The sequence below is a fragment of the Panthera onca genome, chromosome D2, assembly GCF_046562875.1.
Source record: "Panthera onca isolate mPanOnc1 chromosome D2, mPanOnc1 haplotype 2, whole genome shotgun sequence".
NCBI lineage: Eukaryota > Metazoa > Chordata > Mammalia > Carnivora > Felidae > Panthera > Panthera onca.
The window spans coordinates 46,918,129-46,944,640 of NC_138349.1; the positions used below are offsets into that span (position 1 = coordinate 46,918,129).

General features: G+C 43.6%; 1 protein-coding gene across 10 annotated transcripts in view; it reads right to left on the reverse strand.

Annotated features, from left to right (window-relative positions):
* The window catches only part of NRG3 (neuregulin 3), a 1,060,434-nt gene extending 1,040,494 nt beyond the window's left edge, over nt 1-19,940 (reverse strand). For all 10 annotated transcript variants that reach the window (XM_060642319.3, XM_060642320.3, XM_060642318.3 and 7 more), the window contains exon 1: nt 19,007-19,940. In XM_060642319.3, coding sequence (XP_060498302.1) covers nt 19,007-19,835 — 829 coding nt within the window. In that variant the 5' untranslated portion in view covers nt 19,836-19,940. The remainder of the gene's footprint in view (nt 1-19,006) is intronic.
* Between the last annotated feature and the right edge of the window lie 6,572 nt (nt 19,941-26,512).

Here is a 26,512-nt window from a genome sequence, read left to right on the forward strand (position 1 = left end):
CATAAAATACCTAGGAATAAATCTAACCAAAGAGGTGAAAAATCTATACACTGAAAACTATAGAAAGCTTATGAAAGAAATTGAAGAAGACACAAAAAAATGGAAAAAGATTCCATGCTCCTGGATAGGAAGAACGAATATTGTTAAAATATCGATACTGCCCAAAGCAATCTACATATTCAGTGCAATCCCTATCAAAGTAACACCAGCATTCTTCACAGAACTAGAACAAATAATCCCAAAATTTGTATGGCACCAGAAAAGACCCCAAATAGTCAAAGCAATCTTGACAAAGAAAACCAAAGCAGGAGGCATCACAATCCCAGACTTCAAGCTATACTACAAAGCTGTAATCATCAAGACAGTATGGTACTGGCACAAGAACAGACACTCAGATCAATGAACAGAATAGGGACCCAGAAATGGACCCACAAACATACAGCCAACCAATCTTTGACAAAGCAGGAAAGACTATCCAATGGAATAAAGACAGTCTCTTCAGCAAGTGGGGCTGGGAAAACTGGACGGCAACATGCAGAAGAATGAACCTGGACCACTTTCTTACACCATACACAAAAATAAACTCAAAATGGATGAAAGACCTCAATGTGAGATGGGAAGCCATCAAAATCCTTGAGGAGAAAGCAGGCAAAAACCTCTTTGATCTTGGCCGCAGCAACTTCTTACTCAACACGTCTCCAGAGGCAAGGGAAACAAAAGCAAAAATGAACTACTGGGACCTCATCAAAATAAAAAGCTTCTTCACAGTGATGGAAACAATCAGCAAAACTAAAAGGCAACCGCAACCGACAGAATGGGAGAAGATATTTGCAAATGACATATCAGATAAAGGGTTAGTATCCAAAACCTATAAAGAACTTATCAAACTCAACACCCAAAAAACAAATAATCCAGCAAAGAAATGGGCAAAAGACATGAATAGACACTTCTCCAAGGAAGACATCCAGATGGCCAGCCGACACATGAAAAAATGTTCAACATCACTCATCATCAGGGAAATACAAATCAAAACCACCATGAGATACCACCTCACACCTGTCAGAATGGCTAACATGAACAACTCAGGCAACAACAGATGCTGGCGAGGATGCAGAGAAAGAGGGTCTCTTTTGCATTGTTGGTGGCAATGCAAGCTGGTGCAGCCACTCAGGAAAACAGTATGGAGGTTCCTCAAAAAACTAAAAATAGAACTACCCTACGACCCAGCAATTGCACTACTTGGTATGTATCCATGGGATACAGATGTGCTGTTTTGAAGGGACACATGCACCCCCATGTTTATAGCAGCACTATCAACAATAGCCAAAGTATGGAAAGAGTGCAAATGTCCACTGATGGACGAATGGATAAAGAAGATGTGGTATATATATACAATGGAGTATTACTCGGCAATCAAAAAGAATGAAATCTTGCCATTTGCAACAACATGGATGGAACTTGAGGGTGTTATGCTAAGTGAAATTAGTCAGTCAGAGAAAGACAAAAATCATATGACTTCACTCATATGAGAACTTTAAGAGACAAAACAGATGAACATAAGGGAAGGGAAACAAAAATAATATAAAAACAGGGAGGGGGACAAAACAGAAGAGACTCATAAATATGGAGAACAAACTGAGGCTTGCTGGAGGGGTTGTGGGAGGGGGGATAGGCTAAATGGGTAAAGGGCATTAAGGAATCTACTCCTGAAATCATTGTTTCATTATATGCTAACTCATTTGGATGTAAACTTTAAAAAACAAAAAATAAAATTAAAAAATAAAAAAAATTTTTTTAAGAAATATTTTAACATAAAGTGCAAAAGAATAGCTAAAAGAGTTATTAGAGTGTGTATAATTTCATTTTTTTAAATTTTTTTTAACGTTTATTTATTTTTGAGACAGAGAGAGACAGAGCATGAACAGGGGAGGGGCAGAGAGAGAGGGAGACACAGAATCTGAAACAGGCCCCAGGCTCTGAGCTGTCAGCACAGAGCCCGATGCGGGGCTCGAACTCACGGACCGTGAGATCATGACCTGAGCCGAAGTCAGACACTTAACCGACCAAGCCACCCAGGCGCCCCTATAATTTCATTTTTGTAAAAAAAATACAGAGCAAAAAAATTAGGTTAATATTCAAGAGGAAGATAACAGTAATTATCTCTGGGTGGTAGAACTACATTGCCTTTATTTTCCTTACTGTTTATGTTTTCCAATTTTCTATGGTGAACATGTTCTATATAATAATACAGAGAAAGGTGCTGCAAAAAATGATGAAATATTTACACTAGCCACCTTGAGTTTGAGTTAAATGTCACTCTGGCTCATGGCTCAGAGCTGTGTTCTAATCCAATGGATGGAACCACATTCTGACATCAAAATCTTCATATGAACCAACATGCTAGGAAATAATGCCTTACATTAAGATATACAATAGTGCCAGGGTACCTGGTGGCTCAGTCGGTTAGGCATCTGACTCTTGATTCCAGCTTAGGTCATGATCTCACGGTTGGTGGGTTTGAGCCCTGCATCAGGCTCTGCGCTGACAGTGTGAGCCTGCCTGGGATTCTGTCTCCCTCTCTCTCTGCCTCTCCCCTGCTCACTCGCACTTGCTTGCGCTCTCTCTCAAAATAAATAAACATAAATAAAATAAGTAAGTAAAATAGTGCCTTAGAGATACCATTTCTTAGTCCTCTGTTCTTGTAACACTTCAGCAAGTAGGAATTCTGTTTAATTAAGGGAGAAAGGCACTGTGGTCACATCTAGAACTGAATGAATTTATTTATACTTCCAAATGAAATATTTTGTGTGTTATCAGTAATTCCTCCCAGCTTTCTCATAACTCTGTCTTTGAAATCCATTTACTTTCATATGTATAATAATACACACATTTCATTATATATATATATATATATATATACACACATACATATACACACACACTTCATTATATATATACATATTTCATCACACACCACACTTCACAATAACTGGCCTACAACTTGCTACAGCTCTACATCTGTCAGGGGAAGGATAAGACTTTTTTTTTTTTTTAAGTTGTTAACAAGCAGAGTTCGCCAGACATAAGGACATAACCAAGTCCAACCTATGTAGCACACTGAAACACTGCTATTAGTAAATGCTGAAACGCCAAATATCCCACCAAAAGTATACTAATGAAAAAAAAAACAGGGTGGGGTGGGAGATAAAGTGAGAGAGTTGGGGGGCGGTAGGCAGCAGAATTAGGAATTCAAAAATTCCACTAAGACTTTAATCTCAAATTAAGAATTTGGCCTCAGGGAATCTGTGCTACAGAGAGACTCAGGGAATGTCTTGTCCAACAGCTTTACTCACAGAAGAAACTGTGATTTCAGAGACTGAGTGAATAGTCTACCCTGAGGTCTCAAACAACTGAGTGGCAGAAAAGGGCCTGTATCCCCAAACCAGGTCCAGTGGCCTTCCCACTGGGCCTTAATTACTTTTCTCCCCTTTAAAACTACTCTTCTAATTACCCTACTTTTAATTTTCTTTGGAAGCAAAGAAAAAAAAATGTAACAATTAACAAGATTGAGCCAAGGAACATAAACTTCCCTGAGGTAAGATTCTCCCACCTCTCTGTGTCTCCATGGAAATCACCTCCTGTTCCTCAGCTTCCTCTGCTCACAGTTTGCAAAATGGCAGAGCATCAGAGAGGAAGTGGTAGACTGGGCATACAGAGATTTAAAAAAAAAAAAAAAAAAAAAAAGCCTGGACGATATCCAGAGGCTTCAGAGTCGTTACTTAGCTATAAAAGCGGGGTATACTGCTAATGCCACACTGCTACCCACACCGAACCTTAGGTGGATGGTAGGATGGTCTGGAAGCTGAGCCACACAGTCCATTCTTCAAACAAGCTTCTGGGAATAGCTGTACTTCTTTGAATCTCTCTCTCCCCTGGCACATGGCAACTAACCTTCTTCATCAAAAGCAAAAATATTCTCGGACATCCAAATAGCCTGATTTTCCTGGCACAAATGCACCTCCATTTTGGGAAGATCCAGAATGATTGCATATAACTGATAGCTGAAGATTAAAGTGGACTTCCTGGCACAGCAGTGAAAAGAAATTGATGGAACAGCTAAGGGTACTCGTCCCAAAATGTAGCATGTGTAATTTATTTTTATGCAATTCATTTCCTACCTTGTAGCTACTATCTGGAGGAAAGAAAGCAGTTCTAGTAGAGGAAACAGATGATTTCATTTGGCAAAGTAATAATGTCTGGGGAAATGTGAGAAAATTCAGTGGCAAATTTCAGCCAAGTGTTTGAGCTTAAAAGTATTGGTGGCCAAAGATCACCCTTCTCTATAGCTTGCTCACAAAGGGACTCTCCTGTCAGTACAAAGGGATCACTGCCCAGCAATTTAATTCAATTTTCACAATGGGAGTGTAGTACCTAAAGACTTTCTGTACCTGGCAGTTAAGGTCTTCAAACCCTAACACTTACATATGCAGCAATGTTATGGCACCCAGGATGAGAACACACGTATTCACTGTGAACAACATTTAGCAATTGCACTAATCCATTGTAGAGTACAAGGGAGCTGAGAGTTGCAAATTAGATAATATGTTTGATAGGTGTTGTTATATACGTGGATTAAGCGACACAATGCAAACATCATGAGAAGGGTTAATTTTGAAAAAGTGTCAGCCATCCATAAAGCTTTGTTCCAATGAAAATGTATTGTGCTTGTTCAGTATCTTTTCAACATCAGTGCCCAAAGCAAGCATCTGCTGTTGTGCAGGGGCCTTACCGTTGGTAGCACCATTTTAAAAAATTAAGGGTTTCTTTTTTTTTTAATTTTTTTTTAACATTTATTTATTTTTGAGACAGAGAGACAGCATGAATGGGGGAGGGTCAGAGGGAGAGGGAGACACAGAATCCGAAACAGGCTCCAGGCTCTGAGCTGTCAGCACCGAGCCCGATGCGGGGCTTGAACTCACAGACTGCGAGATCATGACCCGAGCTGAAGTCGGACGCTTAACTGACTGAGCCACCCAGGCGCCCCAAAAATTAAGGGTTTCAAAGTGAAAACAAACTTTGCAAGTTTCTCCCTTCCCCTACTCCACATAGCTGAACCACTCCTGCTCCTAGCCACTCCAACTAGCCGAAAGGCATAAACGTCTCCTCGCCATTCTAGAAGAGAACTGTTCAGACGCCAGCCCAGACCCTGCGGAGTTCAGCGCTGAGAGCCTACAGAAGGTATCAGGCAGGAAGACTGTGCTTCGTAAACAGCATGTTTTGCTGGACCTTTTTTCTTTAGGGTTAACATTTTTGTGTTATCTAGTCATTTAGAAGTAATAGAGCTCTTTAGACTTTTACAACACTCAGCCATTTGCAGTGCATTGTAGGAAACGGCATTTCATTATTTGTCATAAATTACTCAGAGCTGCTCATGATGAAAGATGAGCACCAGTGTGGTACCACAGAAGGTCACTCAGAAGCTTACAAAACCAAGTGAAGGGGAAACACAGATTTGATACTGACTTTGTTAAGATCCCATCTACAGCTATGCTGCTTTCCTTTCAAAGATATCTTCTGATCAAATACACAAAGACCCAAACAAATAACTGCAAAAGGCACCTTTATCTAAGTCAAAAAAAAAAGAAAAAAGATAAACTGAAAGTAAGGCAAGTAAATAACACTAGTATATGTCAGCTGGTTTCTTATAAAGGTTGACATCAGTGAAAATTATCTGATCAGTGAAAAACAGAGGAGAGACGATGTGGGCTATTAATACTGATGTAACATTCATGCTTACAATGGTGTTATAGCCCCTCTATCTGGTAACAATGAACAACCAAGTAAGCTGGCAAGAGTGATGAATGTGATTCTCATCTGAAGGTTCTTTATACTAAACAAAGGCGGGCAGCACAATAATTTTAGCTGTTGGATACGTAGAAGAAGGGATGTAGTTCTTGTCTAGGACAGGGGCTCCGGCAGGCCAAGGGAGAGCCTCATCTTACACACAGCCATCCTCAGAACCATCTCGAAGCAGCAGTGCCTCCCCTCCCTCTTTCCCCACCGTGTGATGAGATCAACAGTGCCATTGCCTTTTAATTGCCATGGGATGTCAGCATTCAATCCAAAAAGGTGTTGACAGTAGCTTCTGGAAAGAGGACCTCACAGGGGTGATGCGGCGATCAATTCATAAAGTACTTTTTGCCTCTGAAAATTCTCAAGGCAGTCACTTTTTAAGTAAAATCAAGAGTTTCTGCTGGCTATTCTCCTTGCATCTTGCAAATTTTTAGATATTCGAAAGCTACTATTTTGAGGTTAAATCTGTGTTGATATGACTATGCAAAAAAAAAAAAAAAACTAAACATTTTTAAACACACCCATTCTTTTCCTCCTTGCAGCACTCGAAGAGGTGCTGGAAGGAAGTCACTACTTAAATATATTCAGCACAAATCACAGACCATATCTTTAAATGCTTTGGGACAAATTAGCCTTGGAGAACCTTCACAACTTGCTGCTTGCTTCTCCCTCCAAGTCATCCTGGAGACCTTGCATCTTCTGAAAATATCAGATATTGTGCCACTTGCTTGCACCAACCCTGACTGTTGTTTCCCATAGCAGCCTAGCCATGTCCTCTCAAACCCTCCCTCCTTAATCAGGCCTTGTCCTAAGGAAAAGATGATGCTGCCTCACTAATTCCAAGACAGACCCTCTCTGCCCATCAGGCCAGACCCCTCACTGGCTTCCACACAAAGGGGTGCATGCACACTTCTAACTTTGTTAATTCCCCCTTGGCCCCATTTCTCCACTTCTCTGCCTAAACAAATTCTCCACTGAAATCACTTATGTCTGCCTTCATCACTACTTCCTGAAATGGCCTAATACACTTTTTCAGTCGGAATCATACACTTTGGCACTTGACCATTCTCTGGTACATCTGTTCTGGTCTTCCCAACAAAACCATAAATGTAGACAATGAATTATCTTTCTTATGGGTCGTGCACTCGAATGCTGCAGAACTGTGATACAATCACTATTAGGATACAAGTATGGTTCTACTTGTAAGTAAAGCGTGAGATGTATGTAAGATGCGTGTAAGATGTGTAAGATGTGTGAAAAGTGTGGTAGCTCATGCTGCATCAGAAACACTCCTGATATGGGTGAAAGAAAATCTTATTTAGTATAAACACAAGTGGGGCGCCTGCGTGGCTCAGTTGGTTAAGCATCGACTTTGGCTCAGGTCATGATCTCACGGTTTTTGAGTTCGAGCCCCACGTCGGGCTCTGTGCTGACACCTCGGAGCCTGGAGCTTCAGATTCTGTATCTCTGTCTCTCTCTGCCCCTCCTCCACTTGTGCTCTGTCTATCAAAAATAAATAAAATGTAAAAAAATAAAAATAAAAAAAAAAAAAAAACACAAGTACCCACTCAGAAAGCCTTAAATTGAAAAAGAATGTGGGTATCTTGCATGGAGTCTCACTAAGCCAGGATCCCGAGAACAAAAGGAAGCTGCTAAAGCCAGAAAGACCCTCTTCACACCTGTTAGACTGTGTGGCATGAACAACAAACACAGCATTATGATCCACTGGAAAAATCCACACACGCAGGCCACCACCCTGGTAGCATGAACTGAACTCCAAAGGAATGATCTGAAAGATTTCTCTTCTATTTTTAAGTTTGTATTGATATATAGAGCTTGATGAATTTTGACCAATAGAACTCACCCATGTAATTAACACCCAGATCAAGAAGCAGATAATTATCATTATCTTAAAGCCTCATATCATGGGTCTCTCCATTCACTACCTGTCACTTCCCCAAAAGACTCACTACCTTGACCTCTAACATTCAACATTATATTAACAGAGTCCTACTTTTGTTCTGACTCTTTCCGTTCACCAATGTATTTGTGAGCTAGCCTAAAAGATTTTGAGCACAATTCGTCACCAAAGATTTATGTTCTCTACAAGTCACTACTGTCCATCGGCCTATGGAATTTATCTATCTGTAGTGGAACCACCTAACATTAGTAGAATAAGTATCTTATGATTCTGTGAGAGGTTTACAGCATCTAGAAAATGTTTGAACTGGTCATCCCACCTGTTCTCATTTGACCTCAGCCTTCCTTCTAAGACCAACCACTTCAAACTAGCCTTTGTATTCTGCTTTCATGTGATCCTTAAAACAGACCAGATAATCGGTCTATACATATACACAACTGATTGACTTCTACTGCCTATGTCCATCCCAAGATACACTACCAAAGACTGCCCAACATCTGCAGGCTGCAAGAGCCATTAAGTAACTCATTAAACCTCCATCTTCTTCATACTTATAAGGTCAAGGTTAATAATCAAAAGCTCAAGGTAAGATACTCTGCCTTCAATAAGGCATTATTTCCCATGAGCAAATGAAATGCATTTATATGTCTACGCATGTGCATTTCACAGCAGGAATGCAACTCAGCCAACACTTTAATGCTGACACCACCAATCAAGACACAAATACTTGGACTGAAAAGAAAACAAAAACTTCACCAAGACCAATAATTGAACTGATTCATGGAACGTATTCTCTACTTTTCCAAAAGTTTAATAACTTCTAACCAGAGAGAGAATTCGTGACCGTTAAATAAGACAGAAAATACAGCAAAATACAATGGAATTAAGCAGCATTCCCATTCCACAATCCAGAAATCACCACCATTAACAATGTGGTATACTTCCTTTGAATATAGTTACTGTATACATTAAATCCATCTATTAATCTGCATAGCTTAATAGAATTGGAACTTTCTATAATTTTCTATCCAAAGTTTTAGACAATTTATACTAAACACTTTACAGTATATTTTAAATTATTAAAAATACAATTTAATAGTTTTGTGAATCTATCACATGGCCAAAGTAAAATTTACTTTATTTATAATTTATTTCATTTTAACCTAAACCATATAAATTTACATTCACTTGCCAAATATTTGGCTACAGAATTTAAGGCTTTTCACTAAATTTCTGTTACCTTTCTTATGAAAAACCACACCCAACTTACACACTGCAATGTTTCCATTTGAGTTTATTTATTATGGAATGAGAACATAAAGCCACATGCGAAACAATCCAAGTGCAGATTTCTCATGGATATGTAAGTATATGCTACCTTAAACTTGCCCACAACTTCTCCAACAAGCATTGTTTTTAAAGTGACTTATCTTTAAGGAGTATATCCAAAGTAAACAACTTAGTTCTCACAGAAACCACAATTAATTCATGGGTTTGCATCCTGTTGGAATACATTACCTCATTACAGTAACAAGAACAAGCATAAATAGATTTAGATACAACTATGACTTGGTAAACACACCTCTCATTTGGTGAAGGCTGACACCCAATGAACTGGGGCTGTTCAACATGAAAGGCTCATTGGTGAGTTTTTCAATCCAGAAATAGAATCCCATACAGAAAAGTCAGTTAAATAGAATTCAGTCAAGATAGTGTATAATATAAACATTTCTGCACTCCATTTTTACTTTTTCATTCCTGGAGTCTAGATGTTGCCATCATGCCAAAAAATCTTTTGTTTATCAATTTGGAAAAGCAATCTCACTTCCCCTCTTCTTGATGAGTACAGCTGTCATTCTCAGTCTACATGATTCATTCATAATCTGATGGGGATTTTGACAAGGCAGGTTCCCTCACATTACAGCATTCCTATCCTTCAGCATGACTATTCAAAGACTGTAATAAACCAATCTTGGGATTTGACCAATTCCTGTTTTCTTTTCGTAAGTTTGCAGAAATAGAAATCCCAATCATCTTTCACTTTAACCAACAGAATGGTTCTTTTCCTTAGAGATCCTTGCTAGACAGAAATGTCAAAGAAGTAAGCAGTGACTGGAGTCCAGCATGGGGTGTTCCTCGCAGACTATCAGAGTCTCACCAATGTTACTCTTCTTTGGAGTACTGGCTAAAAAGTCAAGGGTGGGTACCCTGGAGTATAGTTCCAAGAGGGAATACAGATGCTCTGCAGGAGACACTACATGGTACAACACCCGATATTTATCTGTTAGGGTTGGTAGTTCAGTCTGTAGGACCGCAAGGCTATGAATCCAAATGTTCCCTGATACATTTCCATTGGTCAGTCTCAGCATATGATGCAGTAACTACCATAATCAAGAGCAAGTTTGGAATGGTCAGAGAAGACTATTTTGGCTGGATATTAGGAAGCAGAGAAATAAAGTCTGTAGCTGTTCTTTATCATTGGTCTACTGAATCACCAACAAGCAGCCACAGGACAAAAGAGAAGATCGAGGAATACAAGTTTAGAGAATACATTCTTTAGCTTTTGTTGAAACATCCCCTAAATTTCTCCTTGGACTGAAAACCAGGACAATTTCTCTGCTTTAAAAGGCTCCCTTTGGGACACCTGGGTGGCTCAGTTGGTTGAGCGTCTGACTTCCACTCAGGTCAGGATCTCACGGTTCATGAGTTGGAGCCCTGCATCCGGCTCTCTGCTGTCAGCTCAGAGCCCGCTTCAGATCCTCTGTCCCTCTCTCTGCCCCCTCCCCATTCATGCTCTCTCTCAAAGATGAATAAACATTAAAAAAAAAAAAAAAAGGTTCCCCTTTACTACAGCAAAAAAAAAAACAAAAACAAAAACAAAAACAAAAAAAACAGATATAGAGCAAATATGTCATTTGTGGAGTTTACGAAGCCAAATGCCACTGTCCCTGAGCTAAGGGCTTGAAAGAAGTCATGTACACAGACATGGACACATTCTTACTAATGGATTAGGATTTGGGGTAGGGAGAGATTACCTGTAAAAGAATATCATTCGGTCTTCCTGATCCTTCAAACTATGCCACTTAGCAGGTCCTTCGCAAATTAACAGAACCACTCCAGGCCAGGTTCAAGTACCTGCATGAGTGAGATAATCATACCTAGGCCACTGGCCGAGATGATTGTCTTTGTGTCCTTGATTCAATCAATAAATAAGACAATAAATAGGGCAATAAATAAATATGTAAAGTGCTTGCTCTCCTGGCACACAGTAAAATTCCACAAATAGCAACTCTCATTGTTATTTGCTGAATTCTCAAGCCCATTCCAAGACTGAGCTTCTGTGAAGAATTCTTCTGCACTTCTACAAGCAAAAATCATGACTCGGAAACCAACAGAGCCTGATCCTAAAACGATGATAAGACTGGGATTTTTCTCTTAGTAAAGTTCTAACTCACTGGCAATTCACAGGAAGATCATGACTACGATCACATGTAGTCACGGGATGTGTATCATAAGAGGCAGGCTAATATGTTCAGGAATTCTTATCAAACATTTAGCATAAAAATTCTATTAACTCTGGCTCTAATGTACTCATGCTAAAATAGCTGCACACATTCAGATGATCTTATTTATTTTCCTAATGCTCTTTTAGCCTACATTGTATCCATGATACGCACTATCACTTCTAAGAAGAGAAAATCTTATCACTGGAAGCTGCTAAACTTCTATTATTAAACTTAATTCTCAATTCAGTTTGCAGGCTTGTTTCTGACTCGTCTCTTTTTATGCCTGGGAATGGCAAAACCTATGATTTACTTACACGCACCAACCTGTCTTGAAAAATAAAAGCTTGTAACAAAAAAGTAAACTTTGAAATATAATTGAGGATTACGTTTCCAACAAACACAGGACCAGATGTTTTCAAAATGCTAACAGTAAAGTTCCCCAAAGTGCAAAGGTATACATCTAAAAGAGCTCTTTGATGGATCCGAGCAACCTATCAATCCTCTGGGGCTTAATTCACAGTAACTTCTAAGAAAAGAGGGGAACAGAATGCAATGCAGAGATCGCCTGTTTTTACTGAAGTTCTCTCCAAACTCCAAAGACTCAATGACAACAAGACAGTGTGGAATGGAAACAAAGAGAGGCATAGGGCATTTTTTCCTTCATCAAGAAACCTAAAGATTTCTGTAAATTTCAGGTTTCCAGATAACCCAACAATCTCACTCATATCCCACGCCCCCAAACTTCAGTTCCTCTCTTTGATAAATGCATGTCCAAAATAAGCGTTTAAAAAAAGCACACCAAGCAAAGGGTGAGAAATGGTGGGCTCCAGTTTGTGGAATAGACAAAATTTCCAAGGTGATTTGAGGCAGATTTCCACACCATATTCTACTGTGTGTGCCAGGGTATCCGAGAGGAATACAGAAAGATCCAAGGGCATACAAGAACAATAATCTCTCATTGTGATAAAATATCCCTCAAGCTAGGTAGCAAACTAGCTCCGATATCTCAACTGAATTCAACAGCCTGATGTGTTCTTGGAGGAAAATACCCAGTCTATCCACTTACCATTTCTCTGGACATATAAACAGTAGAGCGTTTTGCAGCTTACATACCCTTTTACAAGTGGTATAGGAGGCAGGTAATTATCATGACCCTCATTATCCCAGTAAAGGAAGTTAAGGTTCAGAGAACAATGGTTCTTTGAGGTTGCAGACTTATCACTAGATTTAAGGCTATGGGTTTTGCTTTTGTTTTTGTTTTGTTAATGCAAATCTTTGTCACAGTCACAAAAAGTAGTCACTTTCTTAACCTAGCTCCGCTTAGCCAGCTGACTGTCACCACCCTTCCAGCAAGATGAACCCTGCTGGGCCCTCCTGTCTGGTTGAAAAGGCCACCAGGGAAGCTCCAAGAAGCACACACACCTCTGTGACCAACTTTTGGGGCAGCCGGGGCAACAAACCTGTTTATGCCAATTGCTCTTACTGTAATTATGCGATTGACTTAAATTTGTTGGAAGCCACTGACATATGATTGTGGAAATGAAACAGAACTCTAGTTTCTATTGAAACATAGTTGAATGCTTTGTAGAAACTCCAAATGGTGAGTTGTTTACAAAAAAATAAAATAAAATAATAGTTATTTGAATTGCATGGGCAAGAAGACTAGAAAAGATACCCAGGGCAAGGAAAATAGTATAATGCCCATACACAATCTGGTTCAGATTCCTCCACCAGTGTCTTCAAAGAAGAAAGAGGTAATTAGAGGTACAGTTTATGAAAAAAGAAAAGAAAAGCAAGGAAAAGAAACAGATGCTAAAGCTCAAACTTATCGACACATCTTCAAGAAAAAGCTCTGCCCCTAGATCAACATATGTGAGAAAGCTTTATTTTAACTCTCTGCTTCTTAAACTATTACTTTTCTAGACTCCTTAAATTAACCAATTAACTACCAGCATTGCGGTGCCCCAAACTGATGTTCAATAAATAACATGATGTTATCATGTTCAACTGTACCATTGTTTTGTGGAATCACACAACAAGCGATTCCACATACAAGTCAAAATTTGTATGATTTGTATACCAATTTTTGTATACCAATAAATGGCCATGAGGCTTCAGCCGAGTTTTTGGAATCCTTAAAATTTTTTCTACATTTAAAAAATAAAGCACAAAGGGCGCCTGGGTGGCTCAGTCGGTTGAGCATCTGACTTGGGCTCAGGTATTGATCTCACAGTTTGTGAGTTCAAGCCCTGCACTGGGTTCTGTGATGACACTTCAGAGTCTGTTTGGGATTCTCTCTCCTTCTCTTGCTTTCTCATTCTCTCTGCCCATCCCCCACTCACACTCTCTCAAAATAAACTATAAATAAATAACGCACCAAGACAGTTTACTAACTCAACTGCATAAATGAGTAGACTTCTTTTCTTAACTTTCTACATCAACTTAATCTAAGATCATCTTACCTGGAAGGCTGACTTCTATAACAACTTGAAATGACCTGGAGATGTTAAGAATACCAAAGAAAAATTTTAAAGACTACTGTTTATACTATAATCTAAGAAATAAAGGGATTAAAAAAAAATCAGAAGTCTGTAAGGAATCTTCAAAAGAGCCATTATTCAACAGGAATAAGAGAAGTCCTAATGAAACAGTGGCAAAGATGGAAAATCAAAGAATCTATCCTAAAACTTCCATTATTAATTACACAAATACAAAACACCTACTTTGGTAGGTTTTCATCCAGATATAACAAGACTTTAAACAAGGGTATTCCCTGGCCCTTTCAATATGTATATGGTTCTGGAGGAAATGCTTTTCTGAGTATAGACAAGAAAAACTTCTGGGATCTCAAAATGTCTCAGTGGTATTTGTCAACCCAGTATGGCTCTGCCTCACCCAACACAAAAGTCTAATGATAAAAACAGACTCAAAGGGAGAAAAATGAATTTCCATTCTATTTACAAGCAATTCAAATGCCTTTTACAGACTTAGATTTATGGCTCTTCCCTTGTTCTTATATATTTCAGGGCCAACTTTCATGTTCCATTTTCAACATCCCAGATAGAATATCAAGATATGCTTGGCACTGGATACCAGAGGCTATGAGGAAAGAATTTCTACAAAAGAAGCAAGTTGAAAATCTGCCTCCTTCTCATTGTGGTGTGGAGAGGAGGAAGAGCTGGGGGAAGTATTCCCAAGGGAAGAGAGGTCCTGTTCATCTGCACGCCGGACCTCCCAGGACGGCACTGTGTTCACACTCTGCCCCAGTACTCTTGCTTCTGGCCCAGCTTGGATTTAGAAAGTTGGTTTCTTTAGTAACAGAGAGAAGTCCCCACAAACCAGCTTCTATCATTTATCTGCTGAGGTTTTTCCCTTTCCGATGAGTTTGTGGTTCAACACCGTGTTCAAAAAAGGCTATCCAGGAAACAGAGCACAAATACAAAAGGTGGCTGGATTCACCCATCAACCCTGCAAAAGGTACTTTCAATTAGTAACAGCATTCCCAACCCCTTATCTCAGTCATGGGGAACTGAGAGGAAGGCTTAAACCACCCTAAGACCAAACTAAAAATCGCTCTAGAAAGAGCTTTGCCAGTTCTATGCCCACACCTGCCCCTGCCCTGTGTTTCTTGTGTGTGTGAGGATGATGAAGCACAACATAAGTTGTCCAAAGGGCAAAACATACAGTGTAACTGATTAAAGCAGAAAAGTCTCATAATCTTATATTAAGGCCAACGAAATCAAAGCATACTCAGGTTGCAGCACGTGCTCCTAAAAAAGTTCTCAATTGGATTTCATAAGAAATACTGACCTCGAGCTCCTAATCCTCTCACAATGGCTACTGCACATGACTGGGGCCCACACCTGCTCTGTTGGAGTTCCTCTGAAGGATTCAATTCATGTGTACAAAAGACAATACGTAGGAGTAACTTCATTTAAACAAATTATACCTAAGGCTGCTATAAAACAACTAAGAGTACTCTTACTGAAAGACTAAATGTTTCTAAAAGAACAGACAGGAAGATACTCTGTTATCAATGGCAGTCTTCAAAATTACAACAGGTATGATTAGGTAAAGTTTTACTTAAATAGACTTGGTTATATTAAAATTACCCACATAGCATGTTGACACATCAAGGATACATTTTACATTTATCTCTTCACTAACTACACTATTTGAGATTCGTGATCTTACTTACTGTAAATACTATACACCTTCCAAACAGGACCCAAAAACTACCCAATTAAAAGTGGTTCTTTGTATTTGAATTTAGCCAATGACTCTGGACTTTTAACTGTGAAAACAGTGCTTCCTGCTGAGTAAAATAACAATCCAGACTTGTATTGACAACATTCTACATATAAGTTTCAAGTCTAAAAATAGAATTCAATGTGCTGTTAAAAGGCTGTTTGTACACTAGTCAAAATCACTGTTCTACTGTCTGTAGTAAATCTCCTTTCAGCTTGAAAAATCTGTGAACTAATCAAAACTTTCAGAGGTAAAATGCTTCAAGGATGTTTTGATGAAATAATCTAGTGGCAACACATTTAAAATATTTGTTTCTAAAACATCTGAACCTAAAGCAAATTCCAGACAACCAACCGGGAACCCAAGTGACCCCAGTAACACTGAACAAAGTTTTGGTCCAGCTCATGGTCTAAAGGTTGGAGGGGAACAAGAGACTAGTCAACTTCAAGCCCTTCCTCTCCCTCTGTGTTTTAAGTTCAATCTTTCTTCATCTTTGATCCTACAGAAAATTAGAGTCTTCTAAACTGAGCCTGCCCCATAACAAAAACAGCTTTTGTTTTGCCTACTACCCATCAGCAAATGTGTTGATTCTAAAGTGAACCAGGCTTTTTTCCTCCAAAGATCTGTGTTGCCTTTACAGACAGAATCCTACTGAGTGACCTAACAGGAACACAGAGACATTCATTCTGTAAGCCCTGAGATGTTCAATTCAAGAGCAAAGACCCTGGCCATTAAAGAATTTGTGACTTAGTCTTGAAAAACCAGAGCCCTGTCCTTAGCTGTCCTCAGGTGCTACAACACAATTCATGACTTTCACTAAAACAAGAGGAAAAAGCAGGGAGAGAGGGAAGGAGGAAAGGAAGGAAGGAAGGAAGGAAGGAAGGAAAAAAACCCCAAAAATCTACTGAAGTCTAAAGGCAGGAAAGTAGGAAAAAGGGGAATTTCTCTCCTGGGAACTTTAGTAACATAATCAAAACAAATGAAAAATAAAATGCAAGATATTCAGGCCATTCTTCAGCCCACAGTAGCAGTGCTAATAATCCCTCAAAAAATCCTTATATCCTTTTGTTAATCATCTTACAATCTTGGACCAAAAATAAAAAAAAATAAACTGTCCTTTTCTTTAAGTTACCATAAAAACCTATCTAGTTAAATTCATCCTTAACAGAAACAACATAATCTTTCTTTCATTAAAATTTCCCTTGTTGATATATGCAAACCAGGTCAGTTTCTATTGGATTTGCATACTTGTGTTTTATCCCTTAATTCAACTCCTTACTGAAGGTTTAAAAAGAGCCAAGAGCTGGACCTCAGATACACATAAAACAAACACTGCTTATATGTCTAAGCGAACACTGACACCATTTACAGATTCTCCACCCCCTCCCTTTTCCTTGGGGCTGAGAGCCTTGTCAATAATCATTACTTATTAAACAGGCTGCCATTCCCTTCTACAAAATGTAGAAAAGGAGCATGGAGGGGTAGAAATAATTACCTTGGCCTTTTCTTTAAAGACCTCTGGAATGGGATGCAAGGAAATCAATTGAGGAAGAACATGAAATATCCCCCCCCCCCAGGTGCAAGACTCCCCCCCTCCACCGGCACACCACATACACACACACATCCACAGTTGGGAAGTACACCCACACTCCATTATCCGCACCAACTGCACCGAAAGATAAAAATCCGAGGTCTTCCGGATAGACACGTATATATTTTCAAACCACTGAGTATGTTCACACATACACTTGCACATCCTTTATGCTCCACAAAACTCAAGCTAGATTTCCTGAGAGAAGCCTCTAAACACCTCCTTGGAAAACATGCTCTCAAAAATGATTGCTTCAGCCAAAGGAGAGGGAAGCAGCAGGTTACCGGTTTGACTGCCATTCTGGTTTGTGGCAGATCCCCTCCTTCCCCTCTTCTCCCTGACTCCCAATTTATCTTTAGCTTATTTTTTCCCCCAGAGTACGGATATTAAGGAATTTTTCTCTTGGACCTTATCCACAAACACACTAAATCCTTTCTGTAAAAGTTTCAAGTGTTAAATAACACCCAGGGTGAGAGCACAGTTCAGGAAAATGAACTTCCAGATGACTGAAAGCATCCCAGGTATTTCTACTGAAGAGAAAATGATAAGCCCTCTTCCTTTCCTCTCCAGATGTTATAGCTCAAAACAGAAATATGATGGAAAGAGAGTATAGCCAGGCAGTTTTTGAAGAATGGGCTTGCACAGAACTTGAACTGGCAGGCTGGGGGTTTGTCCTAAATAACCTTCACAGGTTGCAAACTGTTTCCCATATCCTAATCAACAGTCAGATTGAAAAGCTTTCTAAAATTTCCTTAGAATAAGAGCAAGGTGGGGGGGTGGGGTGGGAGGTCAATTAGTCACACAAAACATTTGAAAAGATACAGAGAAGAGATACACCATCCATACGAATAAATAGAGATCTATCACTCTTGAGGTAAACTGGCCAGTATGGGCAGCAATCGCCCTGTGGTTGAAGATGCCACATTCACAGAGTGACCGGTTTCAAAAGGGCTGGACGTTCTCCCCTGGAGTGCAGAGAACTATCCCATTCCTTATATTTTTCTGGCACAGAGGGAGGGGAGATGAGGTTCACACCCCACCTTTGGGAAACGAACAAAAGCAAATGCTTCACAGCGCTGAAAAAACTCCTCCTCCGTCAGGACCCTAGAGGCTGTAGCTCCGCAGGGCTCCCTTCCCATTTCCCCCTACTTAACTCACTCTGGGAGGCCAAAGAATCAATCTCTACACCTTGCAATGGCCATGGGCAGAGTGGGATCGGTTTAGCCCTCCGCCATGGATCGCCTCCTTTCCCTACCTCCCCCAATGGCTTCTAATTAACCCTTCCTGGTCCCTGCCCGGGTCAGGGCGGCTAGTAGTCCTACAGGTTCGTTCTATCGACATTTCCATCAAATATCACCCCCCGCCCCCCATCCACACACACACACCCACCCACATGGACACAACTTCCCTTTGTGGTTTAGCGTCGGTCAATTTGCATGTGCTTTTCTTTCTCGCCTTCCTACGGGCAGGGAAAGGGCTCAGTGCTTTTGGGAAGGCCCACCCTCCCGCCCCAGCTCTCAATAGGAGCCGGATCCGGGAGCTCACCAGCAGGTCTGCAGTGAGCACAGATCGCCCTCGCGTTAACCCTTTGAAGAGATCTGTTCTCATCTGGGACCCGCTGAAGTAGGCCGGGTGGAGCTTGACAACCTCCCTTCGCTTCCTAGCGCGCCCCCCCCACCCCCACCCCACCCCCAACACTGACCCTGAACAGACCTACACCTTTCTCCTCCCTTGTGGCCAGTTGTAACTATCTCATTCACTGCTCCAAACCTGAAATAGGATGAAGGGTGGAGGATGCTAGAAGACAGGCGGCGGGGAGCAAAGACAGCAGGAGGGCAAAACGGAAACTCAGTAGTAAATCAGAGTTCAGACCAGGTGTACACTTACGAAATTTGGGGCTGGTGCTCGTTTCTGGCGCGGTGGTGGCAGAGGAGGAGGAAGACGAGGAGGAGGAGGAGGGGGTGGCCGCATCCTGAAAGGGAGACAGGGTCCAGGACGGAGTGGAATCATGAAGGTAGGAGGAGGTAGCGTATGCCGCAGTGGGCCAGGAGGGCATTGCCTGGGTACTGGGGGTTCCTGGCACCGGGGGTCGGGAGCCCGGCGTGCTGCTACTGAAGAAGGGGGCCGTAGTGGACAGGACCGTCGGGGGGGCCGCAGTGTTTCGTGCGGTGGTGGAGCGCGGGCTGGCCCGGATGGGCACCCGGTGTCCGGGAAAGCGAGTGGGCGCCCGCGTGATGGTCGTCAGGCGGGTGCTAATCCGGTTGGGCGTCCTGGAAGAGGCGGCGCCGCCGGCGGAGGGGGTGGCGGGGGACGCAGTGGAAGTGGTCGTGGTGGTGGTCTCCATGGCCTTGGGGAACGAGCTGGGCTTGGAGAGGAAGAAGGGGTCCTGGCCCATCCCCTTGGAGTCCACCAGGTCGGTGGGCACGTATTCCTTGACGGAGCCCACCACGATCCATTTGAGGAGCATGAGGCTGAGCCCCAGGCCGATGAAGCCGATGAATAGAGGCACCACGCACAGCCACGTCTGCTGCCGGTTCCACACGATGCAGTCGCTACAGCGTAACTCCCGGGGGGGCTCGGCCGCCCCTTCGCCGCCGCCGTCCGGGCCCCCGCCCGCCGCTGCCGCCGCCGCAGCCGCCGCGGTGCCCTCCTCGGCCGAGGCGGCGGCTGCCGAAGCGGCTCCAGGTGGCGAGGCAGCGGCCGCACCTTCACTCATCCTAGGAGCCGGTCTTCACCTTCGCCCCCCCGAGGGCCGCGCCAGAGGCATGGGGCCGCGCGGGCCGGGCGCGGGCGCGGGCTCCGGCGGCGGCGGCGGCGGCGGCGGCGGCGGGCTCGGGCGCAGGCAGCGGCCGCGGCGGCCGCATGCAAATCGGCTCCCTGCCCCCACGCCCCTCCCCCCGAGAGGCGGGCGGCGGGCGGGGAGGAGAGGAGCGGGGGAGGGGACGCGGGCCGGGGAGGGGGCGGCGAGGAGCGCGGAAGAGGGGCGAGACGGGCCCCCGGCGCCGCCGGCCGGTCAGGGAGCGGCTGGGCGCCTCTGCAGCCCGCCAAGCGGCCTCCTGCGCGCCGGGGCCCCGCGCCTGCTGTTGCTGTTGCTGTTGCTGTTGCTGTTGCTGCTGCCGCTGCTGCTGCTGCTGCTACTGCCGCCGCCGCCGCCGCCGCCGCCGCTGCTGCTGCTGCCGCCGCTGCCCGCCGCCTGCCTGCGCCCCAGCCGCGCCGGCATCCTCGGGGCGCCGCGCCCGGCCCGCTCCCCGGGGCGCCCGCCCGCGCCGCCGCTGGGCCTCGGCCGCCTTCAGGGGCCGAGCCGACCGGCCGCGGGATGCCAGGCGCCGGAAAGCCGCATTCCGACACAGGGGGCCGTCCTGGCCGCCGCCGCCGCCGCCGCCGCTCGCCCGGCCCGGCGCGCCGAGTTTCTCGGCGGCTGCTCCGCGAGCCCGGGCGGCAAGGTGCACCTGTTCTTCAGCCGGCCCGCAGCCAACCCTCGGCCAGCACTCTCTGGGAGAGACCAATCCGAGCGCAGCGCGGAGGGCGAGCGGCCGGGCTCGCCTCGCTCCCGCCGCCGCCCGCGGCTCCGCGCCGCCGCCCGAGAGTCAAACTCCAGCGAGCTGCGCCGTCGCCGCCGCGAGCCCGGGGCCTGGGGCGTTCGGGGCGTCCGCGGCGGGTGCTGTCGGACCCGCCGCAGAGGGAGACCCGCGCGCGAGCCGCAGAGGATTCGAAATCGGTCCCCGGCGCCGCTGCCGGGTCACGCTTGCGGAGGTGAAGCCGGAGACCGCGTCGGGGATCCCGGACGACGCGGACCTCCGGCCGGAGGTGGCTCCAGGCGAGCTCTGGCAGCCGGGCGGGTGCGGTGTGCGCCGAGCCGCCGCGGACGGGCTGGGCTTCAGGCAGAGTGGCGCCTCCCACCAACACCTAATGGTGGTTTCTTAATGTGCACGAGAGAAATAAATGATCCTAGCAACCCCCCACTTGGAAGTGTGTGGCAAAAGCACCTCCCGACCGATCGTGAGCCCGTCTCCGGAACGGATCCGATGGGGTCAGACTGACGCTGTGGGGCGAGGGAGCTGGGCCCGAGCGCGTGGGAGGTTGTCTGCACTCCCCAGCCTGATGGCGGGTGCTGCTGGATGGAGAGCCACCTTTCCTCCGAGTTCGTCTGAGAGATGCTGGTGAAGCAGACGACCTTTGCGCGGTTAGACCTGGCAGATGTCTCCAAGCCGATTTAAGACAACTTACCGTAGAAAACAAAGTATTGTCTTTAAATGTAGCCGAAAGCACACGTACACACGTCACATGGCAACTGACTGTGAGAGGTAAAATTTAGAAGGATTTGGGTCGATACCCAAAATTGTGTTGCGGGTTCCTTACCTTGGGTGGCGAGGCGCCTGTGTACCTGTATCTCAGGTACAGTGTGGGACCTGCCTGGGGAAACCGGGGGACTGGGAGGGAAAGAAAGGAAGGGATAGAGAGCCAGCCTCAGCGTGCTTTATGCTGATGATGCAAAACCTTGCTTGTCAACGCTCCCCGGATTTCCTGGTCTAAAGTGGAAACTGGAAAGATGTTTTTATTTACTAGCTCCGAGAATGAGAAGTTGAGGATGGCAGGCTCCTGATACACCTCCCCAGCTGTGTAGGATTGGCGCCGATGCTGGAACCAGCGTTCTCGTGTACCGATACAGCCTCCACAAAGATGAAGTTTTCAAGGTATCCATTTTATTCGCAGGTGGAGAGCCGAACAGTACACGGAAAAGACTGCAGAGAGCAGAGGATGCATTGAAACGGGAGCCACCCCCCGGGATTTGGTGCCTACCAGAGTATTTTGCACAGACACGGTTAATAAATTATTTTCGATGGCAGTAATGCGGCTGTCACCTCTCTCACTCACAACATTGAGACTTTCCCCATAGGAAAGCTTTTGAGTTTCAGTTTGCTAGAACGTGCCCTAGTCCAGTAGTGCTGAATTATGGTTCCAAAAATTGCAAGTGAAAAAAATATATATCACAACCCTTGAATCTGTATTCCTTCAGCCTTCCAATGCAAGGCACAGTCTTGTTAAGTAAAACACTGACCCAATGTCTACCCTCTGTGGGTGCTGGGCAGTTATTGGCCAGCCTTTCCCATATAGCAAATAAAACTTAGCTTTCACACGAAACGTTGTGAAAGTATAGCAGGTGCTGTTGTCAGCTATATGAGACAGGAAATTACTTTTCCAGAAAACGCTCCTAGCACACTGGCTCCCCCAGCATTCCAGTAACCACTCCCTTCTTTGTGCAGTGTACAAAAAGGGGTGCTGTAATGCTGCAGCTGGATAGATGCTCTCCGGAAACTCACTGCATTCACCCCGTGTTGTCTCGGTGCTCCCTAATGCCTTCTTCAGCCGCCTCTACAAATTCCCTCCGCTTCTCATTTCCACTTAGCTTTAACAACTTATTCATGGTTCCCTGTTGAGCTCATTTTCTCCCAGATCCCAAGCCATTGCACTTGACTACCCATTAGCTCTTCTCACAGTGAACATCATCACTGGGAGGAGGGAAGCGGGGAGCCCGGTGCTATGATCGCCTTGTACCTGGGAGTACGTTGTACCAACCCACGCAAGAAAGTTTGGCAGATGTAGCCCTCCTTAACTTGCAATTTTATTGTGAGGCTTCCTGGTAGCAGGTGGTAAGCCCTGGAACTGGAATTGGGGAGGGGGTGTGTCCACACCTGAGTCAAGGGCAAATAGTGGGCACTCTGCCAATACGCAAGCAGCTAGTCCGTCCTATGGTAAGGAGGAGTCCTGTTCCAGTGACTCGCAGTTCCCTGAAGCAGAACAGTGGAGAAAAGAGCTTCACACTCAGACTGAGGACAGGGATTCAAGTCAGACCTCTGGCCCTGAGAAGCAATAAAGTCACTCTGGGCTCCTGTTTTCTCACTTGTGAAATGAAACTCTGATACCTACATTCTATATAATTACATGAAATTGTATAACTAAATGATCTGTTCACCTATGGTGTCTCTCAAGCATCATTTTCAGGGGCGCCTGGGTGGCTCAATCAGCTGAGCAGCCGACTTCAGCTCAGGTCAGGATCTCACAGTTTGTGAGTTCGAGCCCCGTGTCAGGCTCTGTGCTGACAGCTCAGAGCCTGGAGCCTGCTTCAGATTCTGTGTCTCCCTTTCTCTCTGCCCCTCCCCGGCTCACACTCTGTCTCTCACAGTCTTTCTCGCATTCTGCCTCTAATGTTTTTAGTAAACATTAAAAAAAAATTAGAAATAAGAAAGCATCATTTTCAGATACCTTCCTATAGAGAGGGGTGTGGATTTTTCTAATAAATAGGCATGACATACCTCAGCCTCTCCTGAGCTCCATATCTGCCTGAATATAATCACCTTCTGGATGTCTCCTGTGTGATCCCACTAACACATTAAACTCAGGATTGATGACCGTTGCTTAAAGTTTGCCCACAAACCAGCATTTGTGCTGAACTTCGTTTTTCCTTTCAGTGGCACTAAATTACCGAAGCTAGGAGTGTCAGTGCTATCTCTGACTCCTTATCTTTCATACTCCAACTTTAATTAGTTGTCTTCATTCACGGCACATTATCATCATCTTGGGTTCCCTCCACTGTAAAGTCTTTGGGAAAGGCTTATCTTCAGAACCACAAGGCTGGACATGAACTTGGTGGCCAAACACCCCCACTGTGTCATCTCCCAAAATGTCCCAGCCCAACAGTCATCCGGATCTAGCCGTCTTCTCTAGAGAAGACACCACTTACTGACCCAGCCTGCAGAGAGTATACATTATTATAAAAGCCAACAATCTGCCTTCCCATATTTTCACCCTTTGTTCTTAGATCGTTAACTATATAAACCTTTCACTAACTAGGTGGCAGCCATGGAATATGCATGAGAGCAGGGAGCAGATAACAAAAGCTCCCTAAGTTCACAGAACTTCTATCTCAGTGGGAGAGACTGACACAAACAAACAAAATACATGACTCATGTAGTCTCTCAGAAACCACATCCAGGTGGATGTGCCTGTTGACAACATCCTGACTCCAAGGATTTGAGCATTACATCCCGTTATCATAAGACAAACACTAAAATTCATAAATTCTACAGAAATTTATATATATAAACAATAAATAAAACAAAAAATAAATATAAACAATAAATAAAACAAATAAAAAAATTTATATATATATATATATATATATATATATATATATATATATATACTTGCACTAAATCCAAACTGTCTGTATTTTGGGGTACCAACATGGAACATTACTCTTGGGCTCAAAGTTGCCATTAATATTTGTCTTATCTAGTTTACGATCCTTCATCAATGTTTGCCCTTTTAGCCCTAGTATTTTTCCCCAAATATTGGTATAGGTGTATTTTTCTTAGACCATTTCACTGTACAACTCTATTCTTTTGAAATTACTTTATTGGATCTAAAATTAGAAGACTGGTAGATGGAAGTTTGCTTTGACAATTCATTGATCAAGCAACAGCCATGGGCAACCTGGGGCCTTGGAAAGATCCAAGAAAATGTCTTCTCAGCCTGTTCAGAAACAAAGGGTGGTGGATTCCTGTTCTCTCTCTTCCCATCTTTGGACTCCAAAAAAGATTTCATTTGGCAGTTCACATGCCTCTCACTACTCCCAGATCAGGTTAAGTTAAGCTGCAAGTGTAGAAGACAAGCAGTGTAGAAAGCCAACTCCCTGAAATGCTTTTTTATAATGGAGGAAGAAAAATCTGTGTCTCAAACTTCATTATCTGTAAGAAACCTAATACAGCTACATTCAGGAAGAGTTGGCTGTGAGTTCGTGTTTGTATAAATAATACTTTGGCTTCATCTCACCTGTGCTTTCTAGAAATTTACATTCTGCTTCCTTAGATTTGGGGATGAAATTTTCATAACCTATAGAGAGAGAAAACAATCAGATAATTTTCCACAATCCTCCACTGGTTTACCTCATGTCTGCACTATAGGGACTTTCTCATGAGCTGTTCCACAGACAGACACCTGAGGACAGACAGCCTTGGCACCAAGCCCCTGAGACCTTGGGTCACAATAGCTTGATGTGCTCAGCATGGGCCTAACTTCTTGCTTTATCTGACAGAATATTAAGATGAAAGTATGAATTTAGAGTTATTTTTCCCCCACAATCTCTTCTGAGGATTATTGGTAGTCTATTAAGATTTTTTTTTAATTTTTATTTATTTTTGAGAGAGAGAGAGAGAGAGAGAGAGAGAGAGCGGGGGAGGGGCAGAGAGAGAGGGAGACACAGAATCGGAAGCAGGCTCCAGGCTCTGAGCTGTCAGTACAGAGCCCGACTCAGGGTTCAAACTTGTGAACTGTGAGATCATGACCTGAGCCGAAGTAGGACACTTAACCGACTGAGCCACCCAGGCGCCACCCTGGTTTTTGAGTGTTCCACAATATATCTCTTACTTTCTGTATCAGGTCCCAAAATGAATTCTTGATGTAGATACAGTCATTAGTAAAGGAAAAAGCAGAAATCAAGTCAGACAGACTTGATTTGGACTTTCATCTGTTCGTGCAGCTGAAAAATGTCCCCTGTGATGTACCCAGTGTAATGGTTGACAGGCAGGAGGTAGGCAGCTCAAAAATAGTAGCTAGTATTCTTATTTCACAAACATGCAGTTTGCCTCAGTGCAGCATTATCTGAGGAGCCCATCTTTTCCAGCAAGCTTTGCTGAAGATATTTACAGGAGTTTGGCACTGTGCTGTTGCCACTAATAAGCTGGATCTTAGTGGGGTGTGTAAGCTTCAGGATGAGCAAAAAGGCATTGTGCAGAAGCACTGTCCCTAGGCCCAGGTGACAAATGTACATTTATTCCCTCCATTGTGCACCATGCAGCACACGTACTGCACGACCTCTTCATGCAAACTGGTGCAACTGCTCTGGAAAACAGCACGGAGGCTCCTCAAAAGGTTAAAAATAGAATCATCCTACAACCCAGCAATACACTTCTAGGTATTTACCCAAAGGATACAGAAATACTGATTTGAAGGGCACATTATACCCCAATGTTTATATATAAGCAGCATTAGCAACAATAGCTAAATTATGGCAAGAGCCCAAATGTCTATTGACTGATGAGTGGATAAGAAGTGGATATATATATATAATGGAATATTACTCAACCATAAAAAAGAATTAAATTCTGCCATTTACCATGAAGTGGATGGAGGTAGAATGTATTATGCTAAGTGACATAAGTCAGTCAGAGAAAGATAAATACCATATGATTTCACTCATATGTGGAATTTAAGAAACCAAACACACAAACATAATGGAAAATTTAAAAAAAGAGAAAGAGAGAGGGAAGCAAACCATCAAAGAGACTCTTAGGTACAGAGAATAAACTGAGGGTTGCTGTAGGGGAGGTGAGT